Below are 21,098 nucleotides of genomic sequence, written 5' to 3'. Positions count from 1 at the left end.
AGGCAAGCCCTACATTGTTAACACACAACCAAAGAGGCCACATTCAATTAAACTTATTATATGCAGTAAACTCATGTAGGAATGCAAAATACTAAATGACACTGTTGACCAAAAGTGGCTAAAGTAACTGCAAATTAAAGTGTAAGAACCCAAATTGACAGGACTTGATGCAAAACAGGGCACTAATTAGGGGAGCCAAGTAAAAGTAGGAAGTTCAGCCCTCCAAGATGAGAATATGTGACCCTTCAATTTATTTGGGGATGAAAAATTTCCCAGGAACTAATTTACTATGACCAGATGGCTCTGATGATGATCCCAGTGGCTAATTTACCTGGAAGCGGAGGATGATTGTCCAGATGAGGCCCAGTGTGAGGCGATGGTTTCCATCTACGATGTCATGGGATCCCATGTTTTCCAGGTGAACCCTCTGCTCCTTCAGGAACTGCAGAGCCTTGTCCACATTTTCCAGGCAATGAATCCGCATCCGACCCTTGGTGGGTTTGGGCTGAAACGAAAACAGAACTCAATTTATTTACAACCTTCAAAAACCAGTTTTATATAAACATGAAGAAGAAAACAGCTGCAGACACAGCTGACTACTTTTAAAACTGACACTTTTTGTTTTGATAGTTTCCTTTCCTGAGTGAAAGTTTCACTAATGGAGAAGAACTTTTACTGGATGATATTTACAGAAGTCATTTATCTGAAACCTTGAGACATGGGGCTCCAAGTTCCACACAAATCTCAGTGATAACAACAACACAAAAATTCATTGTAATCACTAATGTTGGAAAACATTTCAGTATTCCAGTTTCTTGCAGCACATAATCTAAAGGAACAACCATCCAGGTTGGTGGTGAACCCCAGCAGGTACAAATTAGTAAATGCGGTCTACTGGAGTTTCTCCCACCCTGCAGAGGTGCCTTTAAGTGAAATCCAGCAACTATGACTAACTGGTCTTCAAACGATCCCTCATTTCAAACATCTGAAAACAGAACAGTTCTTTAGAGTTGAAGCAGTAAACATCACTAATAAACAACTTCTGCTGTATGAATTTTAGGTAAAAAAAAAACCTGAATCATAAATGAACCCCCACATACCCAAATATCAAAAGACCTTTAGCTGCAAAAATTAAAGCTGTTATAAGCAAAACATAAAATGTGTGGAACTCCTGGGAACATCTGTTTCCTCTGTGCTGATCAAACTGATCAGTTAAGATATTCATTTCATGCAAAAAAGTTCCAGTAATCAGGTGACCAAAACCAGGGAACATGATTCTTTTCCTATTTGAACATAAATGACCTTTGTCACAAAGGTATGAAAAGACTTCTGGAAGGAGCTGTAGATGTTATCAGGACCAGAAATACTTTGTGATTCTACAGAAAGTCTACAGTTACAGCAATACTTACTATTGTGGTATTTAGTCACTTTGCAACATAGCGCATACATCTATGGATGTTAGTGATTTTTGACAAATTAATATTTAAAATCAGCTTCAGACTTGAATATGATGTCTGACAATTCTACAGTTACTCTAGTGAAGGTCAAAGCACAAGTAAAAAGTTAGCCAGCAGCAAATCCATCATGTCAGTTATCTCAGCAACTTATCTGTTAAGTTTAAGTTTAAATTCAAAAACCTGAAACTGTTTACTGTTAAATGAAGATACTAAATCACTGGGTGGGGGCTGCTGACGTTAACTACTCAAAAAACATGTCTGTAACATTAGCTGTTAGCTACCTAACAATCCTGCTCACAGACCGAATGAAACCTCAAACCAGCCAGTGGGTGAAAAAATACATGCAAAACAGTAATAAACCTGCTGCTTCACCAGCTCAGTCAGAAACCATAAGGAAAAATAAGTAAACACTGGGCGCTAATTTAGTTTGCTAGATAATATAATGATTGTCTTGAAGGTGGCGCTACAGATCACATTAAGGTTCATCCTCTCGGGTGCAGGAGCATGAACTACAAACGGACTAAGAAATTAGGTCTAGTCTTTTTTGGCAGTGCTTCACATTCATACGATGGATTGTTGTTGCTTGGCTGGAATTCCTCTCTATTGTAGTCTACAGGACATCCTGGAGGACATGACCCCACTGTTATATGAATGGGCTCCAAAGAGCTGCAGTATGAAGATTTATGGTGATAATATTAAAATATTAAAAAGTCCATCTGTTTTTTAGCTGGCGTGTTTAGATTCACACATCCAGCCCCAGTGTTTCTGTCTTTGTGATACATGGAGGATTAGATCCACAGGATGTTCTGGAGGAGTAGGCAGTGAGGCCAAGAGCTGACGCAATTACCACTGATGTAAAGGCGATAAAACATATGTCCAGCTGGTCAGTATCCACCTTCAGACTTCCTCTACACCAAGATACAAGTGATGGAGCCGTTTGTGCACCATTTACAATAATCAAAATTATCCAAATGGATTCTTTTCACTCATTACATTTATGGTTTTTGCTGTGTAACACTGCTTTTTTGTCTTCTTTATTTTTAAAATCAACTTACAAATGAGTTTTAGGTCCAGACCAGTGATAAAATGTTACAATTATGATGTGAATTTTGTTTTGTATATTTAAGTAATGTTAATGTTGAATTTACTATTATTGTCCTGCTGCAGTGTTTCAAGGTGAAAACACAAACTTTTATTTTGGTTATTGATTTCTTTTTAAATGAATGTCTGATATGATCAGCTTTTATAAAATTCAGTTTCAGGTTCATCTCCAGCCAAAATCTTCACATCCAGTATGTGGACCAACCAAAGTCCTTTTCTAACAACATTAAGCAAAGCTTTGTATGATTGATCTGGAAATTTCATGGAGGCCTCATAATTTGTCCTGATGTAAATGAGGCCGCTCTGATATAATTTGTGACCCTTTTATGTTTTATTATATTTTAAGCTCTATAGTCCCTCTGCCTTTAATCACATCTTGTTGAGTCAGTAGTTGGAAATGATCCCTCTGAACAACGCCGACATGTTTCAGATGATCATTTTTAAAATCAGTAAATATATCAAACAAAGCAAAGTGCGACAACTGTAAAATAAATTTGAGCTGTCAGAGCAGAGCCGTCCACACCACACATCCTCTTCTATCCAACAATAACCCTGCTGTCTTTGCCTTTCCTCACACAGACAGATAAACACCACCCAGAAAAGTTACTCAATGATTCAGAATCTGGACTAGAACCAGAGATATTCTGGACTGTTGTCTGCTGAGGCACAAACCCAAGAAAACCAGAGATTCAGTGAATCACACGGCTCACAATCAAAACTGAACTGCAGCAGGAATTTTCACCACAAGAAGCCGTTTTTGGATTGAACTAAGACGCTGTGTCAAGCTGTGGATGGAGGTGGGGGGTTTTCAGTCTCGTCCTCAACACCTGCAAAAACTGCCTGCTCTTTGAAAACAAATAGGACTCAATCAAACAATTGGTTCCTCCTGGATTTTTTGTTTAAAGCAACATTAAACTCACTTTGAGCTCTGATGCTGCACTATTAACTTTAAAAATGAATATGCTGATATTCTAAAACTTCTTATTTTAAAAATTCCCTGGAAAAGTATCCAAACTTTTCCTACTGTACTAACATGTATTTTGTGTGTGCGTGTGTCCTCTGTCCCACACAACACTATTAGAATATAACTTAATGTCTTTCCACAAGTACTGTTGTTAAAATCTGACAGTGACACTCATTTTCCAGCATTTTCCTGCACTAAACCCATTTGACTGATCATGATAGTAACTAGGTACTTCACAAATTAAGATTTTATAGAAAACACACAGTGAGCTCAGAAAATTGGCTGCACTGTTATGTTTAGTTTTAGTTGATCATTTGTCTTATAATGTGCAGATCATCACGAATAATTTATTTACGAAAGATTAGTTGGTACTACCAATGATTGTTCACCTTCAGTACTTGCAAAAGAATTGGAATGCTTCTTCCAACAGTGAACTACAAATGCGTATGTTTGTGGGATGTTCTGAAAGGTTTGCACTGTAAAGGACTTGGAGCTGTGTGTTTGTGTGTGTGTGTGTGTGTGTGGGTGTGTGTGTGTGTGTGTGTGTGCGCGCATGTGTTATTTATCCAGGTGCTGAACCTCCCAAGAGTCAATGCTCTCCACTGTCAAGAATTTAAATAAAACTCTTAACGATTATGTTTGGAGTATAATATTCATGTGGTATTGAAGCCTCTGTTCCTGATGACTGCCTTAAGAAAGTCCTGAAACTTTAAACTGTGCAGTCTGAAAACAGACGCTCACTCTCAGATTCTTTCGCTGCTTCTGGAGGCGTTTTGGCTCCATGTAAAGCCTCAAAGTTACTCAATGACTTCTTTCACAATCTGACACCCCCCACTCTGTCTCCCACTGTTATTCCCCTCATCCATCCTGCTACCAATCTGCTTCTCTATTTCACATCTCTTCATTTTCACCCATTTTTTATTTCCACGTGCATCCAGAGATTCCCGGGGTCTCTGATCTGACAAGGAAAAAAAACTGTACAAGTAAAATATCTAAGGCATCAGAATGGACATCAATGTAAAGTACTCAGAAAAGAGTGTACACTATACTTCCTGGCTGACTGTGAAGCTGTGTTGTCTCTGTCTGTGGGTGTTTGACAGGCTGTGAAAAGGCCGGATGAAAGCAGAGAGCTCAGAGTTGAAGAGGCTGAAAAAGAAGAGAGTTTGGCTCGTGGCACTGGAAGTCACAGGGTGGGGGGTGGTTTAAAACTGGGACCGTATGTGGGTTTAAATGACTTTCAGTAAGAGGAGAAACAGAAATATTAGCAGTGCTGTGTTCCTGTTACCTTACTAAAATCTTCTTTCTTCAATATTAACAGGCTGCTCTGAACAGACCGATCCAGAGAGCGAGCTCATGCTAATGTGTGGTTAATGATTGAAGGAGCCATTAATGTTCGAGCGAATAAGCAAATAAGCAGAGTAAGAGCGCAGAGATGACAGACAGCTGTGCGTGAGTCACCACAGAGGGAGTGTAACCGTTGAGAACCAGCATTAATAAGTTATTAATGAGAACTACTCATATCCTAGTACTGTGTGTGTCCTCTGTCACATGGATCCATTGTGTCCAAAAACTAATAATACCACATTAATACTGATGCACAGTCTTGCACTGAGTAAGATGTCAAACTCTATAGTTTAAATAAACTCAGTCCTTGTTGTGCTGCCGCAAATATATTTAAAAATACTCTGAGTAATATTTCATAAAAACTACAACAATAGTAGAATATAATAATATAATAATAACAGTTTATTTACAGTAAAGTAAATTACACTGATTTTACAACATTTCCATTTCACTTTAGCTGGAATCATTTGTGCATTTTCCTCCCTACTGTTAGTCGTTTCCCTCTTTGTGGTCATTTTCATTACTTTGGATTATTTTAAATCCCTTTTTAAACACTCAGTGTCCTTAAGTTGAGGTCATACAAGACCTGGGCCTTTGCTCAGTAAACCATCCATGGCTTTGCTCCTAAAAATGGAGTAATGTGTACAACAGCAACAAAGAGATATTAAAGATGTACAAGATCAAGAGGTCTTTCATTAAAAGTTGAACTTTTCCTGTGCAACAGCTGCTATGAATGTAGTGTGTGATCATGCTCCTGCACGCACCAGTCTCTCTCCAGACAGGACCTCCAGCAGCTTGATGAGCATGCGTCCATCCCTCAGGTCCATATAGAGGTCGGTGATTCGACCAGACACTCTGGACAGGTGGGAGTTCACCCATTTTGTAAAGGTCTTTTTCTGCACTGCTTCACGTTCATCTGGACCAGACACAGAAACACAGAGAGATTTTGGTCAGTAACAGAGTGTAACAAAGTCTGTCGCAACAGCATGAGAAGAGGCTGAAAGCTTCATATAAAGGTAGGAAGTGCATGTTGAGTTGGGATTGTGCAGTCTGAGTCCTGTTGATCTCTGCAGGTGTGTGTGGAGGTGTACGTGCACGTGCTTGCTCAGTGTAAGGGTGAGGTTTTCTGTGTCAGAGACCAGACTAAATCTAAATCACAGCTATAAATATTCTACCTCTCAAACACAGATGAAATGCAGTCTGACGGCAGACACCTGGTGTCTGCAACATAACTTAATTTCAAGTTTATTTCCCATAGGTCAGATGATTATTGTTACTGCTTGCTCTTTCTCTCTCCCTCTCTCTCACACACACACACTTAGAGATTGCCTGTGAGTGAGTTTTCTCGGCTGAACTCCATGATTTTATACTCTTACTCCTGTCTCTTGTTCTCTCCAAGAGATTTACAGCTGCAGAGTCTTTACTCTTGAGTGCAAATATTTTAATCAGCACAGGTGAAGAGAGAGGTCAAAGGTCACAGCATGGTGATGACACTTTGTTCTAATGCCAATTTCAATCTTAATGATTTCAGATTTGTAAATTTCAGAGTGTGAATCTCAAGCTGCTCTGTCCAGACTTCATCTTTTACACGTGTAGCAAACAGGAGATGTGTCCAACATGTCTTTATCTACTGAAAGAAAAAAAGAAAAAAGAAATACTGCCATTTGTGTTTATACTTAATAAACGTAACATTTTCTCTCAGATTAGATGATCTCAGTGCAGAAAATGGAATGGGAATAAACTCAGTTTGACCCCTGGAAGGAAACTAGACACACACCCACCACCCACAGCTGATAAAGTGCCCTGAATGTCTCACGCATGCAAACAAACACTCATAATTCCATGACCTTGAGTGAGTTAGTTTGGAGCTGCAGGACAATAGCGTCAGTGTTGACCGACCTTCTCTCGGCACAAACACACTGTGGCTTTCTAATATCAAACTGGTGCAGCTTAGAATCTGTTACAGTGGCGCCATAGTGTCTACGATCAGTCAGTTGTCCACCAAGAGAAGCAACATGGATGAGAGTTTTAATTAAAATTAGACCTCACAACTATAAATCTGAATCTGTCAGATCATGACAGATTATGGTTAAGGTTAAACAGTACTACTTTGTGTTGGTGCTGTTGGTCAGTGTCTGTCTGGACAGTTTTTGGACACCGTCCTCGGCAGAAAAATTACAGTGCTTCGAGAAAGTATTCCCATCGCTTTACTCTGACTCTTCCCACATGATTTTTTTTCGGGGTTTTTAAAAAATACATTTGCAAAGATTTCAAACAAACTTCTTTCACGTCGTTATTATAGGATATTGTTTGTAGAACTTTCAGGAAAATAATGAATTTGATCCATTTTGAAATAAGGCTGTAACATAACAAAATGTGGAAAATGTTAATTGCAGGGAATACTTTCTGAATGCACTGCACAGCATTATTTAATTGTTTCAGCACAGAAAACCATCCACCTACAGCAGACTGACAAAGTTACGATGGAACCTTCAGCCATTCACAGTGATTATCATCTTCCATAGTGATTCTGGCCTGTTTAAAAAACTGTTTCAAATTTATTTTTATGCCCACTCACTGGAGACAGTTTTGCACAGGGGTATTATTGTTCTTTGGTTGTATGTTTTAGGAAAGCATCCTGATGGAGTCATGAACTGATTAGAATTAATCTGGAAAGACGTGCATGTAGAAGACCTGATCGCCTTTAAACTTCCAGCTGCATGAAATGATCTATGTGTTTTCCAAGTACTTTTCTCCCACTGTCCCACTGTTTGGATAAGCTTGCAGGTTTGTGTTGTCAAAAGTAGCTTCTGATTGTGCCACATCCACTGATTGTGAAGGAAGTAACCCAGACATTTCTGAAGGAAATATGTGCATGAGCTTATGTTGCTGAGTGTTACTGACAGCAGCTTTAACTGGGGAGATTTTAGATCTTATATACTGAGTGATGGGCTGATTTCTGTCTTGCGTGTGTCTTATCACTCTTTGCTAATGTGAGAAACTGTGTTGATAAGTTTGTCTTATCTCCATCTTCATGCTTCCTGCAATGACTGCACACAGAGAAAGTCTGTCCTCTTCACGCAATTTGGCCTGTGTGTTGGGGTTTCCCCTTCCTATGCTCATCCCAGGAGGAAAAAGGTGTTTACATTCAAAGATACAGAAAAACTGCCAGACTGCGCCTGTGAATATGTTTGCAGTATTGTTCATACTGCATCTGTTTGTGTGTGTGTGTGTGTGTGTGTGTGTGTGTGTGTGTGTGTGTGTGTGTGTGTGTGTTTTTGTGAGTGAGTGAGTGAGTGACAGAGAGTGTACTCACACTGAAGATTTGTGTGTACGCTGACACTTCTGCTCTCCAAATCTGAACAAATTCTTTGATTTTTTAAAACCCTGTCTGCAGTTAGGACAAATCTTACTGTAAATTACTTGCAGCCTTTGGCCTGAACTACTAATTTCTTGTAACAGGTCGTATACTTTAACTGATCTGTGAGGTAAAAGCATGAGGTGTTGGATATCTACAGTTTTTCACAAATTTGGAAAATTTTGAAAAATTCTCAGAGCCGCCTACTTCAAGGAGTTGAAGCCTTTCATGCACGTTCACAATTTGGAGAAGGATTCTTATCTCTGCTGATATTGAGGAAGCAAAAGGAAGTCCACACTCACACCATTGCAGCAGCAGGGAAAATGCAGCTGATGCTTCTTTAGTATTTGTGCAGCAGTAAAAGTTAACTTTGCTTGCATTTTGTTTATTTCATGCCATGTCTTCAATGTGTCAACAGTCAACCTTGCAGTATCATCACCCATTATCACTCATGTGCCCAGTACCATACATGTACTGTAGGCTGCAGCGCTGAAGCAGGCAGTGTAAAAATGACTGAACACGGCGGATTAGACAAAATCACGCAGTGGTTCCGTCTTCTGCATTTGAATTTTGATTTTGTGTGTGATTAAACTCCCTATCCTGCTGAAAGTTAGTGTGCAAAAGTTGGAAACTAACCCTCCTTCTTACACTGAGGCTTGTAAGTCATCGCTCAGTGATTTTCAGATGTTTGATAAATACAGGCCCACATCAGACAATTAAAGGTGTGGGGTGTTATGGTTTACTGATGTTTACTGATGTCAGCCCTGGTTGGAGAGCAGTTTAGCTGGTTTGGCTTCATTCAGCACTGAGAAAGGAGCCTCATATCTCACTGCTCTATTTTACACACTAATCTCTATTTCAGTCAACCTTCATTCTCAGACCAGGGAAAAAATACCTAATAATAAACATAGTCGTGTGATAAAATATGAAGACACAACACAAAAACATTCTGGACAGGGATCCTTTACATAAATGGTGGATAAACAAGTTGGACATTGCCTTCTTGAATAATTTCTTATTTATTGACTGAAATATACATCTATAAATCTGCTCAAACCAAATATGGACCTCGTCGCTTTATTGGTGGAGCTCTGATTTAAGGTTCACATCTGTTTTCCTCTGTTGCTCTGTGTACAGCAGGATGAGGTCAATATGTGGGAGTTATGTGCAGGTTGTTTTACAACAAACCATTCCAAGATTCAGGGGCTCACAATGTTCAGGAATATTCTCAGCCTGTCAGGTGCTCATGTGGACACTGAAGGAGGTTTTGCCTACTTTTAAAGATTTTCAATTTAATTAGATTTAAACCCAAGCTGCTGGTTGATGTCATGTTACTTTTGGCTCAATAAAACTTGAGAATTTCTGTTTGCGTGGGATTCGCAGGTTTGTTCACCTCAAATCTTGCAGTCGTTCAGTGCGTTGTCCACAGCTTACTGATCCATCACATGTGTGTGCTCCTCCCAGACTTTGAGACTGGAAATCTGTGATAGTTGGTGGAAATAATTGTTTAAGTGTGAACTGTCCAGTCTTTGAAAGTCTTGAGGCATGTCCTCACTGCTATATTGGACTTACAGTGTCTGTCAATGTGTCTCACCAGCTTAACTCAACAGTGGACAGATGAGGATTTTACTGTCCAGCGAGTCATACTAGAACCATAACAGGTTAGTACTCGTATCAGTAGTCCCATAAAAATGGGAGAGTTGCGGCAGGAGGATCATCCGGCGTAAAAACTATAAATCAACTAAATCAACGTGCAAAAAAGATTCTGCTGTGGCAGCCCCTGAAGGGACAAGCTGAAAGCCGTTGATGTTTTGACTCATATCAGTAAGCTTAAGTTTCCAAAGTTAAGGTGCTGTTAGTGAGTCAGTCTCTCTTCGAGTTTCTGTGATCATTGTTCAAGTTTTGCAGTAAATAAAAAAACTAAAAAGGTGTTTTGACTTCATGTGACCAATAAGGGAGGATAAACTGTCTTTTTAATACTTTTGTGCACAGATGGAGGACTTTATATGGACACCTGACTGCTGCTTTTAAACAGAAATTCAAAAAATGTGAACCTGTCCTTTAACAAGAATATAAATAATTTACCACCACATTATGAAAAATAAAAATCATGTTGAGCAGCAGCCCGAGTTTATTTATCAACATTTCCAGCAGAAGATATTTCAGTGATGCAGCAAATCAAGCGATTTGACCTGCTAATGCTAAACTACACACACACAGCAGAGCACAACTTAATGTCAGTGGCTTCAGTGACCTTCTTTGACTTTACTGCAGAGTGTGTGTGTGTGTGTGTGTGTGTGTGTGTGTGTGTGTGTGTGTGTGTGTGTGTGTGCGTCTTTCATGAGAGAGAAAAGAAGAGACAGTGCTGTATTGACTGGGTGTACTGTATGTCTGTGGGTCAATAACACACACACACACACAGGATGACCTTAAACCGAGCCTGAGGACACAGACACACACACACACACACACACACACACAGCAGAGAAAGGAATGTACGGACTGAACATCATGTGAGGTGCATCACTGCTTATATTACTGTGTGACCGCCTCATTCTCACAAACAAAACACACAGAAGAATTATAATGTATCATGCGAAGTCAAGGTTGTGATAGAACAAGAATGCAAAAAAAAGAGTTCATAAAGAGTTCTATCCAACACACAAGTTGTTACACACTTTACAAAGCACACACAAACACACAAAGAGGAAGTCACTGTGGTCTTAATGTATAAATGCACATTTCAGCTCGTTAGGGATTTTTATCAATGTAAAATCATAAATCATGGCAAAACCAGGTAAGAAAAGTAAGAAATAAGGATAGAAAAGAAGATTAACCACAATAAAAGAACAACTGAGGAACCTAGGAGAGAACGGAAAAGCTCACAAGGGCAAAGAGGAACGGAGAAGAAAGCAAGGAAAAGGAAATAGAAAAGGAAGGTGAAAAGGAAAGTGAAGGAAAAGAAAAGGAGAGAACAAGATAGGAAAGAAAGATAACGCTGTAACCAAGGTACAGCCTGACTGACAGAGTTTGGGAGTGCTGTCTGCCTGAAAGGTTTATTCAGGGCATAGTAAGCCCAGAGAAACTCCAGACACACACAAAGTCCAGACAGTGTGAGTTAAAGTGATTTAGGCCAGAAATAAATCTTTAATTTTTTATCTTCATCTTCATCAACAGCAGGTTGACAACTATACATCCTGTGTGTTTGTGTGTCTGTGAGTGCGAGTTACCGGGGGAGTTTCAGGAAATGTTTGAGCAGTTAGTTATGCTCTCACCGTTTCCTTTCTTATCCAACAATGACTAGAATTTTGTTAACATGCACAGGCAAGTAAGGACACCCACACACACCCACACCCACAAACACACACACCCACACACACTTCCCAATAGAGATAAGAGAAGTGAAGCAGGAGGTGGAAAGAAGGATCGAATGGAGACAAGAAGGATGAGGAGGAAGAGTAAAGTCATGGAGCACCTTAAAGCTCCTGCTGAAGGTGGGTGGTGGCCAAATTTAACCAGAGGCATCTTTAGTTAAGAGTCAAAAATAAACAGGTGACTTAAAAATCAAAGGCTTAAATTGCAAGTGGACACTGTCAGCATTAACATCCAACATGTGCACTGCTGGATTATCTTAATTATGATCTAAAGAGTTGGAACAACTCTGGCATGAGCCAAAGACTTTGTTTTGATTTAATGACCGTTTGTCCTGCATCGCCTGTGGCATGAAGGTTAATCAGGAATGACTGGACGGTTTCAGTTTGAAGCGTGAACTAGCATTTTGAATCTGAAGACGAGAAGTGAGAAACTAGGCCGAACAAGTCACACCAAGGCAAAATAAAATTTGTCTTTTCTTTTCGGCTTGTGTCTCTCTGCAAATGTTGCTGATTTTTACAGTTAATGAATCATCAACTTTTCATTTTGAGCAAATCTGTAATTTGGATTTCTGCGGTGTTTCAAGTGTAAAACAGCAGAGCACCACTACACACTTTGCATGAAGCCATCAGCATGTAAAATACTGACATTTCCAGCTCGATCATTACCAGCTGCTTGTTTCACACGCTGAACATTCAGTTTCACACACATTAAGCAGAAACCACTGATGTGATGCAGATGACAAACACCAAAACCTGGAGATTCTGACTCCTTAGATACAGCTTTGGTGTTAATGACGCCTTGGTGTGGACAACCTTTCTGAATTCACTGTTACTGATGCTTTAGGGACAACTTCCAGGTGTGCTAGTAAAAACACACACACACACACACCAGCAGGTGGAGAGCCCATCCACCCTCATCAATTGTTACCTTGGAGAGATTGTTTAAGGGTTAGCCTAACACAGTATACAAAACCTGAACAGAATCAAAAAAAAAAAAAAAAAAAAAAGGACAAAAACTTTTGGTGAGGCATTTTTTTTGTGTTCTGCTCTGAGCTGTTTGAACTGTCTGAGGATCTCACAACAACAGGAAGTCTGGATGGTTTTTAAAAGCAAAATCTTTTTTATGTCCACTATTTATTTATTACATTCATTTACACAGCGTTTATAAAGATCTCGTCTCCGTTTAAATAATCTCAGCGACTAAACAGCACAGACCTCAGGCCTTTTTCTGAGCTTGTGACCATGTTTCTCATGGGGAAAAAATCTTTTGGTGCTACAGCAACAGATGTAAACAAGCTCTTTTTTTAGTCAAAAAATAAGCTGTATCACAGATGACACAACACACTGTAAATTTAAATCTTTCTCAAAGTCATCACGTGACTTTTAAAGCATTTTTTAGCATTAATCATTGATGACCTGCAACCCAAGCCAAGACTGTAAATTGGCTGTGTTACACAGTCCGAACATATCAGACATCTGTTTCCACTAACACACACACACGTAACCTTATCAAAATACACACTTCCAGTTTTGCAGTTCCAGGATTCCAGCATTCCTGATCTCCCACAGGAGCAGCAGGGAGGCCGCCAATATTACAATTACTCTGTGTGTGTGTGCTGTTGGGGTAAAAATGCTCGTGTTCGATGCTCTGACTAAACTGTACTTACTCAAGGTTCAGCATTTTTTTTATGGAGGGTTGAGACATGTCGTCTGACTAAGATCCAGTCCAGATAATGATATAAATAAAACAGTATTTGGTCTCATTCACTGGAGAAACTCTGTGCACTTTGCACAAAGTACTTTATCATTAATAAGTAGACATGCTGAGGTTTCTGTGTGAAGTGACTGTTTCCAGCATTTCGTCTTGTCTCAGCATATATTACAAAAATCTTTATATATCACATATGTCAGATTATTTTTCAGAGCTGTACAGCCTTCATTAAACACTGTTTACATAGGACTCAATAGCTGAACAATATGATCTTCTGGTGGTTTTTAAAATCTGTGTGTGTGTGTCAGTGTGAAATTGCTGTGGCTTCAGAGTTGCCCTTAACCTGCAGAAAAAAGCAGTAGAATTTGAAAACGATGCAACACTTAAACTGTTCATTCATAGAAGTAAACATACTGAACAAATATGTATATATTTATTAAAAAAAACAAAAAAAACCCTCTATGGAACATTATGTGAGGCCAAACCAGCAGGAGACCAATCACAGCACACAACAGTGAGTCTGTCAGGGCCTCAGCCAATCACACTGACCTTTGTTACCGTCTGAGTGTAAATGAATGCACATGACTGAGTAAGACACAGTGCTGCAGTGTGTTTCCATCAGAGGAGCTGGGATCAGGAACAGAGGACTATTGAGAGCTGAACACTGACTGACTGGTTATCAGCCTGCTAAACCGACTGAAGCCATATGTCCCGTGTCATTTCCAGCCAGAACTGTTTGAGTCCAACTCAGGCCCCTAGAGACAAGTGAATTGCTTCAGTTAAAGCATTTCAGCTCCCTGGATGCTCATTATGACAAGCCAACATACGTGTTCATTTGTTTTTCAGTGGAACAAGCTCCCTTAGTGTATTGATTCTCAAACGGGCTAATGGGTGACAGTGAGGGGGTAAGGTGGTCGACGCCCACAGCAAGAAATCTTATTGGTTTGACTTTTACCAATATATTTTAGGAGCTTTGATTAGTCAAAGTTTGCATCATGATTGTGTGTGGGTGCCAGACTTTGGCCATCCCCTAGAACCACCTGCGCATCTCACACATGCAGCAAACTTGTGCCTCTGATCTGCCAGCTGTTGATCCTCCCTGTGGCTCAGGACTCCCCACCTTGTTTGTTAGTTAGGTAATATGGCTGCACCTACTGACCCTCCACTTCAACAAGTCCTCTCCTCAGTTGTCCAATGTTAATCATGGCAGCCTCTATCATCCAGATTATTGCTGATATTAAAACACAGAAATCAAGAGTTGCCTCCAGATTAATATCATAAGCAAGGGGCTCATTTACTTCCTGAACCTTGTTATCTTCAGAAGAAACTGTGAGAGCAGGGGACAGCTTTAGTGATGACAAACACACCACGTTTATATTTGATAATCTAGCATCAAAACCACTGAAATTATGTCCTTATCACTTTAAGTCATCGCAGAATTATTGGCTGTTCATGATTCTAAAAGTGATTAGTAAAAAAAAGCCATCTTATCTTGCAGTGGCATCTCATGTAAGACACACTTCTGCTCATAGCACTTAGATAAATTTCTCCAAAGTCACTTACAAGGTACAAAACAGCAAATATTTTATCGAATTACTTTTTTTTTCTGCTATAGTGTTGGCTCAGATTTTGCCATGCATCTTGTGGATTTTTGTACTACATCACCCTTCACATCTGACTTTTCTCCAGCCATGACAACACCAGCAGCTAGATTTTGTCAGAAAAGTACAGCATCACTGATGCTAATGGTCAATGCAGCATTAGGGCAATGACACTGCTAAGATTGTAGTTGAAACAAATGCAACTTTAAAACTGGAATGTGATTTTAGAGCTAAAGCAAAAACTGTCAATTGGAGGATTTAAAAGAAGTATTTATAGATAATGTTCTAAAGTTCTACTGCACCTGTATTATCTGTGCAGATGTATTCGTTTTTCTCTTTAGTCCCCTATGGATTTAATGAAACCTGCTAGATCACAGCACATTTGGAAAATTCTCACCAAAAAATTAGCAGAATTAGCCATAACTAGCTCCTGCTTGTAGTGAACCTCCAGATGTACAGACAACCTTCAGGGGATCTCCCTGACAGTGAAGAAAAGCCAAAAACAAGAGATTTCACACGAGGAAGGTGCATCCTTTTTAAAAATATATAAATAAAGAATTTCTAAGCTGATTTGTGTGTAGTTTTGTTTTTCTTTACAATGATCATTAGAGATGACATGCTCATGCATTTTGACTGTATATTCATATCTAAAAGTTCTGATTGTGATTGTGTGGCCATTGGTTTTATCCTTCACATAAAATCAGGTAAACTATACTGATCCAAACCAAGAGGACTCCGTTTTCCCTCTACCTCCTTCTCCCAATCCCTACCGTTTCAGACACAAACGCATACTCTGACAAAGGAGCCGAGCCCGTTCAACACTTCATTACATTCCATCTGCAGGTCATTGCAAAACACCAACCAGACAACAGATAAAAATCGTATCTGACGCAAATACATATTTTCACTTGTCAAACCTGCTCAGACTGAACTGTTTGGATTAAATTATAAACTGTGATCACACACTTTTGTGTTTTGTTTTTTTTTTTAAACTTGGCCTGCTGTTCCCTTCATGCTTAGATAGCTGAGTAAATCCTTCCTAGTCCCTCCTTTCCCCCCACACTTCTTTCTGCCAACCCAACAGGCTTCTCAGAAAAAACCCAGACTTCATTTCCAAACTGGCAGTTTCTCTACATCAGCAAATGAAAGTGTGCAGATATAAATCAACTGTTATTGCAACTTTATTGCATTCACAGTGTTCACTGCAGCACAGTGTTTGCTTACTGCCGGATGACTCAAATTCCTCAATGCTGAGAGTAGACAGTGCGTGCGTGCGTCTCACAGTAATGCTAATGAAACAGTGTCACTGTGCCACAGACATGCAGAACATCATGATCTCATAACTTTCCTCCAGTATCAAAGGCTTCATTTCTCTAGCTGACAGAAACTTGAAACTTAATTTAATCCAAAGCTGCAAGAATCATTACCAATCAGAGCGAGAAGCTGAAGCTAATCTAATAATTCAGAACTAATTTCCTAATGAGTTATATTTGCTTAACTGTGCTATGTGTGCACCTTAGCATTTAAGCATATGATGGATGATTACTGAGCTTTAAAAAGGTCAGGCATTCAAACATTCACTGGAGACGACTACTGATGGAGCAGGTTACACCTCATTCAGTCTTAGAGCAGAACATTTCAGTGCACAAATACCAGAAAACCCAAACCTACTACAGTAAAATTCACCACGTTCACCACAGGAGGAAACAAGGCGAATACTGGGGTTAAGTCTGAGGCTCCACGGAGCTCACAGGGTTTAAGATGGCTGATCATTTTTGGAAGTTACAGTCACAGACACCCTTGGACTTTGACAGTTTTGGTGTCTAGCAGCCTGAGTTTCCAAAGTTAAATTACTGTTAGTGCCACATTTCTTCTTCGTTTCCCAGGTTGGCGCTCAGCTGTGGTGGAAAAATTGAAACAAAAAGAGAAAATTTGTGCTAAAAGTGCCGACCATACAAAGGGTGACCTGCTGCAATTAAGAACAACTAAAGTCCAAAAAAGTGAATTATGCACTCATAATTCACTTTGCTGCTGAACTCAACTCTGACACTTTTGTCACCGCCGAACTGATCCAAAAGTCCACTTATCACACAAAGGGACATGGGAACAGTTTGGAACAAAACAGGAGTTTGACCCTATAATATAACGAGAACAAGAAAAGAGTTCCATATCATACACTGACACAAGCTCAGTTGACACCTGCATGGAAAAGTGCAACTTGACGTATGGACAAAAATAAAAAGTTAAACCCCAGCTTGGATCCACTTTTCTTTGCAGCTGCAAATTAAAAAGGAAATTTTTTTAGACTGTGGCATAAGAGCTAAAATGTTTTGCCAAAAACTTTGAATGTTAACAGGATTAGTGACACACTGTGCAGCCATCCCAACTCACATTGAACTAACAAAAATTCCCTTGTGACGCATAATAAAATTAGCAAATTAGTATCATAATAAAACTGAATTCAACAGTAGAGATAAAAACGTAACAGAAAGATTGAAAGCGGTTTTGGGTCCTACAGACGCTTGTGACTGATACCAGTAGTTCAGAGACTAGATCTACAAGGAATCCTGCAACAGATGCCGTTCACCCCACAGTGAAACTGTGCTGAAAAATATTAGCTGACTCATGCCCAGGACTAAAGTGACATAAAGTAGATCCTTTGAAAAACAAATACAAACTTAATAATGTGAAGACGAAGGAATGAACATGTAGCTATTAATGAATTAATGCAAAGTTTGCCAACTCCAGCACTAACTGCAGCTCCTCATCCACTACCTGAAACTTCTGAAAAGCAGATTTAGTAGCTTATTTAAGCATGTAAGTGTATATGCAGTAACACTAACACTGACATTTAGGAACCAAATAAATTCAGACACTTTGACCTTTGACACTAAATGACCTTAATTTACAAACATTTGACAACCTAATCTCACTGTGTTAAAGTCCTACAGCCAAATCCAGGAAAAAAAGATTTCTCAAAATGTGAGTGAACAGTGTGAACAACTAAAACTGACTTTTCCAATAACGTCAACATAAGACCATACAACATCTGTAACCATGCATAACAAAGATGGCAACTGCTGTTAACTAATATAAAGCGACACTCAGGATACAGATATAGTTTGTTTTCTGAAACTAAAACTAATACACATCAAATGACTCAAATTTCACTGAAATTAATTTACATTTTTGTCAAAACGTCAAAATTAAATGTGCCACGATCATTAAGAGACAGGCAGAATCCACAGATTCTGGAACAACCAAACTGCAGAGAACACAAGGGAGAAGTAGATTCTATTCTGCAGCTCATCAGCACTGGAATCATTCTGGTCTGAATCCAGCCACATAATTTCGATGGTTTAGTAACAAACCCACAGTCAAAGCTGCAGTTAGCAGCTGATGTGATCTCAGTGGTTTGTGGTTTCTGTCAGCTTCTCCTTATTTAAGAAATTAACTGATGCTGTGCAGCTGAAAACACACACACACAAAAAAAAATCATGCTTTCAGCTTATTTTTAGCTCTTTGGGGTTTTTTCACTTCTCTCTTGGGTCAGGTATCCCCCGCCTTGCTGTTGTGAGCATGCTCAGTGGAGCAATCCCATCAAAGAGTCCTTTCATTGCTCAGTCCTTAACAGTGGAACAACACAACATAATAAACACACACACACGGAGTTCCTCCTCAGCCTGGAATCACACAAACACTTACTCCTGTCACCTTCTTCCCAAACACTCAACACTATTTTCTCTCTCTTTCTCTCTGTCTGTAACTGATATTGCCGACTCCACCTAAGCTGAATTGTTTCCATATTGACGATTTTTTTCTCTGAGCTCAATCCAAAAAATGCACAGAAACAATCTGAGAGCTATCACACTAACAATGAAACAACAGAAACCTTACACTGACACTGGTCAAACTGAACTGACTCTTGCACAAATAGATTCAACAGGACTTGTTGAGATATTGGTGACAGAAAATACAGATGCAGAGATAATTTTCAAAATTACTGATTAAAAGTCCAGCTAAGGATGGTTTATATCGTAGAGCTATATGAATGTCAAAAATATAAATATTAAATATTTCATTTTTAAAATAGAATTCTTTAACACATTTTGCTTATAAAAGTAAAATTGCTCTTTAATGTTGAGGCTGGTAATGATGGAGCTGACAATACTGAGACAATGAAAAACTGATGAATATACTTTTGTTTCAGTCAAAAAGTAACTGGTTATCAAATAAATGTAGAGAATTAGAACATTTTGACTCTGTATGTATTTTAGTAAATTGGTTTATTTTAGTAAATGACAAAACCCAATTCAACAGTAACAAACAGCATTTAAACACTTAGAAAAAGGGTGGAGGCTCTAATTCCTTTTCATTTTTTTATCTATATAAGAGAAGATTATTTTGATAGATGAACCTGCATAAACAGTTAAAATATATCTGTATTTTCAACATTATAGTGAGTTATAATCAATGTGTTTATGTGTGTTTATGTACGGACTAATAGCGCATTATTTATTTTCAGTAAGCTAAAACACTTTAATTGCTTACTACATTTGTAAAGCAATGCCAGAACTGAAATGCTATTTCCGTTTCTGTGCCAACTGTGTGGAGACTCCTCATGCTCAGAACTGGACGAAGAAGAGTGAAGAAAAGAAGAAGCTCATCCCGTCTTTGTGCGAGTTTTACAAGGTCCAAGCTTCCTTTAATTTCACTGAGAGGCCTGAGGGTGCCCTGCCGAAGCTCATGAAATATTGATGAGGTGCAGAAAGAGGAGACGAGGAGGGAGGACGAAGGAGTGGACAGACACCTTTGCAGAGAGTTTTCTCCACCCCTCCCTGCTGTTAATCCACACAGAGCTCAGAGGCTCCCAAACCACTAAGACACTGCTGATTGGCAGGCTCAGGAAAAGAGAGGAGGGGAGAGTGGGGTTATGGGGCAGAAACAGGGGTGGTGGGCTTGTATTGTGACCATGGCTGTGTGTGTTACATCACAAGGTCTGTGTATTCTGACAACCCATCAATTAAGGACATATTGCCGGTTTCTGTCTCCTCTATCCCAGAGAATTTGTGGTAAAGTCAAAAAGCAAAACGCAACCCCACCCTCCTCACGCTCCATAACAAAAGGGCTGGAAGCTGCCACTGATGGAAAAGTCCAACACCAGACATCCTTTGATGTAATGCTGCAGAAGAACACTCAGTATTCAGTTATTCTTTAATTTAATTTCTATGTGAACCTTAAATTTATGTGACATTAACTCACTTGTCCTAATCTAACAGTTTATCCATCCATTTATTTCTTTACTTTTCCCAACAATGTCTCCATCTGTCCATCTTTCCAATAATTTCTTCCTCAATATTTCAATCCTCATCTGCACATCTACAGATAATTCCTCTATCCATGCTTCCATCTTTCTTACCATCTAACATCCATCAATGATTTAGAAGACTAGCTACACGTATTCATACATTGGATGATCCACCCAACCATTAATTTCTAGTTTTCCTAGTGGTCTGATCATTCCCTCCATCTCTCTGTTCACCGATATGTTTTCAATCCATGCTTCTTTAGCAAAGTGAGCTTTAAATGCTGCAGCAGCAGGTCCTGATGATGTCCTTTTGAGCACATCTAACCATCTAATCATCTGTCAGCTCTCCCCAGCCTCTGTATGAGAGACCAACTGCTCTTAAACCAGGTTAGGTAGAGGCTTGTTTCTTTCCATAATTGGCTGATTACTAAACAAGGACATTCACTCATAAATTGCCCTAACAAGGAGGATGTGCTGTTCTTCACCTCCCTTCAGTCTCTTTCTCTGGCTGCTTCCATATTCATCATCCTGCTGACAACAGCACTGTTGCTCTTTAGGGATGTGATGTGCTGCTCTAAACCTCTTGAGCCACATGTGGGACAATGCGTGAATTTATAGGCTCTTGATGCTCTGCACCTGCCCTCACAACAGCAGCTCCCACACCGATTTATCTGTCTGCATTGAGGAGTAAAAGGCCTTAAAGAGGCCTAAAGAGCCTCTTTAATGTTCTAAAGTCCTGAAGGTAGTTTCAGAAACCTCAAAGCTTTGTGGGAACATGTGAGAATTTTGTTTTCAAAGTTCTGAAAAAAAAAAAGATTTCTCAAAAAAAAAATCTTATGAAAATGCTTACTGACTGGTTTGTATAGATCAGTGCTGCATT

The 21,098-nt window shown here is 39.3% G+C and overlaps 1 protein-coding gene across 5 annotated transcripts in view; it reads right to left on the bottom strand.

Moving 5' to 3' along the window:
• LOC137101497 (spectrin beta chain, non-erythrocytic 1-like) overlaps positions 1-21,098 on the bottom strand; it is a 104,388-nt gene that overhangs the window by 38,564 nt on the left and 44,726 nt on the right. For all 5 annotated transcript variants that reach the window (XM_067479982.1, XM_067479989.1, XM_067479998.1 and 2 more), the window contains 2 exons: positions 5,631-5,782; positions 332-505 (listed from right to left, as the gene is read on the bottom strand). In XM_067479982.1, the coding sequence (XP_067336083.1) occupies positions 332-505; positions 5,631-5,782 (326 nt within the window). The remainder of the gene's footprint in view (positions 1-331; positions 506-5,630; positions 5,783-21,098) is intronic.

The sequence above is a fragment of the Channa argus genome, chromosome 1, assembly GCF_033026475.1.
Source record: "Channa argus isolate prfri chromosome 1, Channa argus male v1.0, whole genome shotgun sequence".
Taxonomy (NCBI): Eukaryota; Metazoa; Chordata; class Actinopteri; order Anabantiformes; family Channidae; genus Channa; species Channa argus.
The sequence above is the reverse complement of the archived record's forward strand: the minus strand, read 5'-3'. Positions and strand labels throughout refer to the sequence as shown.